At 39.2% G+C, this 3,982-nt stretch overlaps 1 protein-coding gene across 1 annotated transcript; it reads left to right on the top strand.

Annotated features, from left to right (window-relative positions):
* Positions 1-2,121, top strand: LOC134217478 (alpha-methylacyl-CoA racemase-like). Its single transcript, XM_062696245.1, has 2 exons — positions 1-447; positions 511-2,121. Exons 1-2 carry the CDS (start codon positions 340-342, stop codon positions 1,528-1,530), a joined length of 1,128 nt encoding a protein of 375 aa, XP_062552229.1. The 5' UTR covers positions 1-339; the 3' UTR covers positions 1,531-2,121.
* The last annotated feature ends 1,861 nt before the right edge of the window (positions 2,122-3,982 follow it).

Genomic DNA, 3,982 nt, shown 5'->3' on the forward strand with positions numbered 1-3,982 from the left:
GTCGAGAACCTTCCAGATTTTTTTTGACCGGCTCGGGAATCAAGCCCAGCCACCATCAGCATGATCTTGCTTTGGAGCAACCGTTATTTACCGTGCAACGTCTAAGGAAGGTACCTGATAAGTCGTTCTTGATTTTTTTGAGCAGAGAGTTTTACTTTCGCCTCTACACAACTCAATACATATACCTACTTAGTTGAGGCGTATACAACTGGAGTATTCAAATTCGGCAAAACGAGTCATCGTCCATAATCTTTCAACAACCTTTGACCGAAGATGTTCCAATTTTAAATGCGTATATTAGCGCGTTAACTAGTGGTTGAACAAAAAAAAACACCAATTATGGCTCTGAAAGGTTTTAAAGTTTTAGAATTCGTGGGTCTGGCGCCAGGACCATTCTGTGGCATGATACTAGCGGATTTTGGCGCCCACGTTACTAGAATAGATAAGGTAAGTGTTGCGAAATTATATAAGCCTATTATACCAGCTTATGGTTGCTCGCTTTAATTTCAGACGCCGCTAAATACTTTTGATGTTCTCAAAACCGGTAAACGAACATTGGCCTTAGATCTCAAAAAACCAAAAGCTGTAGAAATAGCCCGTGCGCTTTGTCGCACATCCGATGTGCTAATAGAACCATTCCGGCCGGGTGTTATGGAAAAGTTAGGTCTAGGGCCCATGGATGTGATGATGGAGAATCCTGGACTAGTATACGCCCGACTAACAGGGTTCGGTCAGAACGGCCCTCATGCGTCTCTAGCTGGCCATGATATCAATTATGTAGCCCTATCAGGAATATTATCATTATTCGGTAGAAAAGACGAACGTCCAACTGCGCCAATAAATTTCGCGGCTGATTTTGCTGGTGGTGGCCTGTTGTGTGCTTTTGGTATTCTGGCCGCATTATTGGAAAGACATGCTTCTGGAAAAGGTCAAATTGTAGATCACGCAATGGTAGAGGGCACTGCTTACGTTGGTAGTTGGCTAATCCGCTCGCAGGCCCTTTCCATTTGGGGAAAACCTCGTGGTGAGAATGCGCTCGATACTGGGGCACACTATTACGACACTTTTAAAACAAAAGATGGCAAATATATGTCTGTTGGTGCGCTGGAACCTCAGTTCTATAAAGAACTTTTGGAAGGCTTAGATCTGCAGAATCACTTATCGCAAAATAGTGATGATGAAAAGGCTCGCCAACTACTCGAGGCTGTATTCCAGACTAAAACCAGAGCTGAGTGGACTGAAATCTTCTCTACCCGAAATGCGTGTGTCTTTCCAGTGCTCGAGCTGAGTGAGGTAGATCAGTATCCACATAATCAAGAGAGGAACGTTTTCCTGGATCGAAACATGACGAAGCAGAAACAGCTCGTTCCAACACCTGCCCCAAAACTTAGTCGGACACCGGCAGCTTCTGTGGCATTGATAGACGAAAAAGATGAACTGCAAATGGTAGAAGAAATTTGCGAAGAAATTAATTTGGGGAAAGAGGAGATCAAAAAATTGTACAGAGAAAAGGTGATATTAATCACATAATCAAAGCTGTTACAAAATAGTTTAACTAAAAGCGTTTTGCGTTTCAAATACCAACATTATATAAAATGAATCGAGCATTTGAATAAATTAGTTGTATACAGTTGTGGTCTGGGCAGTATGGTATTGATTGCTAAGAGCTTGTGTACTAATGTATTTTATTGTTTAGTTGTAATACACAGGATTATGTTCTTATACGATTTTTTTTTTCGCTCGTGTTTTTTGGATCGTGTGACTTTTATTTACCACCAGAATCTTTGCAACATGCTTAAAAAAATCCTGAATAAATCAAAGAAAAATCATATGATAATAACTATGCGTTAAACAGTCAGGATAAGTGCAAAATTGAGAAAATGTAAATCGTTTAAAAACAGAATACAGTGCTTCCCAATTTCCTACAATTTATTCAGGTCTTGGAAATTATTTGTTTAAGTATAGTTAATTTACGGATAAATTTACCGACAAGTTAGTATAGTAAACCACTTTCGCATGTTCCGAAAGGCGGTAATGGGTTCAGTGAATAAAAATAAAAACTGAATAGACATCTTGAATCAGAATGCCTATCTGTTGGTGCTTGTTGGATTGAATCGTTTTGAGCTGATATAGAAATCAGAAAGTTTTGTAATGCTAGACTTATTTCTATCAAACTCAATATTAAATTTATATTCAAGAATCATATTTATTGGTCTTTGATCTGAATAAAACTCAATTGCATTCAGCTACAATTATGAAAGTACATTATCGTAAAATAATCATGCTGGTATCATTCGAATAAAAGTGATTGTGATGCTGATAAATATATTTTGAAATTTGCACACGTACACGTTCTCAACAAGGAGGAATACGGCGTGTGTATGGGGGACTTTTATGACAACAAAATAAGCATCGCCAAAACATTCACTGCGTTAAAATATAGTTCTCAGCTTTCATTTCCAGACTATTTAGAAAACATCTACCGAGGGCTCCCGAACAACTTTTTTTTCCGCCTGAAACAGATTTTTTTAGTCCCCCACATTGCCACCTCGCAGCTCAGTGTTTTCTAAGCACTTCGACAATTATTAACTGCGAGGTTTCTAAGCCAAGTTTCCATTTTTGTATTCGTATATCATGAGGCTAACACGATGATATTTTTATGCCCAGGGAAGTCGAGAAAATGTCCTAGACCGGACAGGGAATCGAACCCAGCCACTTTCAGCATGGTAATGCTTTAAATACCGCCGTCGGTGGTGACAATGGGTCTGGGGGGTAAGAATGCGTTATCGCTCTCACCGGCAGTCTGGAGGTCGTATAAAATCGTTCAAAAAGGTCTCTTATATTTTAGTCTTCTTGCCCTCAGATACATTCAATCTATTCTACAAGCATTCTAAGTGGTTGAAACAGTGACCCATTCTCACCCCTGACGACGGTATTTTTAAATGAAGTTTCTGCATTATTTTCTTCCGTAGATTTCCAACGGAATCTTTAGTAATTCTTTTATTCGCAAGATTCTTTAAACTTTGCCTAAGTTCTTTATGAAATCTACGTGGAGGAATGCAGGGTTTATTAGTCGTTTTGATCGTTCAATGATCCACCAATACGACTGTAGGTATCAGGAGAAAGTTTCCCGAATTTTCCGCTTTGTTATCGGCAGGGCGTGTTTGCGATGACATTAAGCGACGCTTTTGATTTAATTAGCCTAAAAAGTGTTTCTCGTTATGATAAGGAATAGAATCTAAGTCGGAACTAAAAGAGAATCGGAGATATAAATGTCTGGTTTGCTGCGAATAACGTTGAAAACAAATAAATAAATAAAAAAATATTCAAATAATTCTCGCAATAATTTTGAGGCTTCATCAATTTCTTCAGTATTCCAGTGTAGGTACCATCTAGAGATTGTGTCAAAGAAACCAATTTTGTTTGGTACTTTCTATCGTGTGTTACTCTAGGATTCCAATATATAAGACGTGAAATAGATTGAGAGATTATAGCCACACCCCCGTCTCGCCAAGACTTCGGCGTGAGCTACGCCAATGCATAAACCCTATGATATCGGGGAACTGTTCCTTGAATTCATACCATGTACCCAAATCAATACCATTCGAATTGTTTTATCCAGCTTTTCGCGCACGGTAATGGCGGCTCTGTTGATTTAAAAGTGTATCCGTCCCTGTACTTCTTTGACATCTGGCTTGGGTTTGACATTTCGATTACCCTCTCCCCTCATCCTGGAACAGGAGAAAAACGGAATGTCAAACCCAAGCCAGATGTCAAAGAAGTACAGGGACGGATACACTTTTAAACTCACAGAGCCGCCATTACCGTGCGCGAAAAGCTGGATTTCTCATTTTTGTGATTTTTTTTCAGCAGTGAGCACGTCGGATAACAACAAAACACGACAAAAGTTGAGCCTAAATTGCCTTAAAAGACTATTTGTAGCATTTCCCCTAAGACGCTCTAAAATAATTAATCACTAAAT

Source organism: Armigeres subalbatus, chromosome 2, assembly GCF_024139115.2.
Source record: "Armigeres subalbatus isolate Guangzhou_Male chromosome 2, GZ_Asu_2, whole genome shotgun sequence".
NCBI classification, from domain to species: Eukaryota; Metazoa; Arthropoda; class Insecta; order Diptera; family Culicidae; genus Armigeres; species Armigeres subalbatus.

Excerpts from the sequence above, each read along its gene's own strand:
- LOC134217478 (XM_062696245.1), top strand. The coding sequence starts at position 340 with ATGGCTCTGAAAGGTTTTAAAGTTTTAGAATTCGTGGGTCTGGCGCCA. Across the intron at positions 448-510 it reads ACGTTACTAGAATAGATAAG|ACGCCGCTAAATACTTTTGA; the intron begins GTAAGTGTTGCG and ends CTTTAATTTCAG.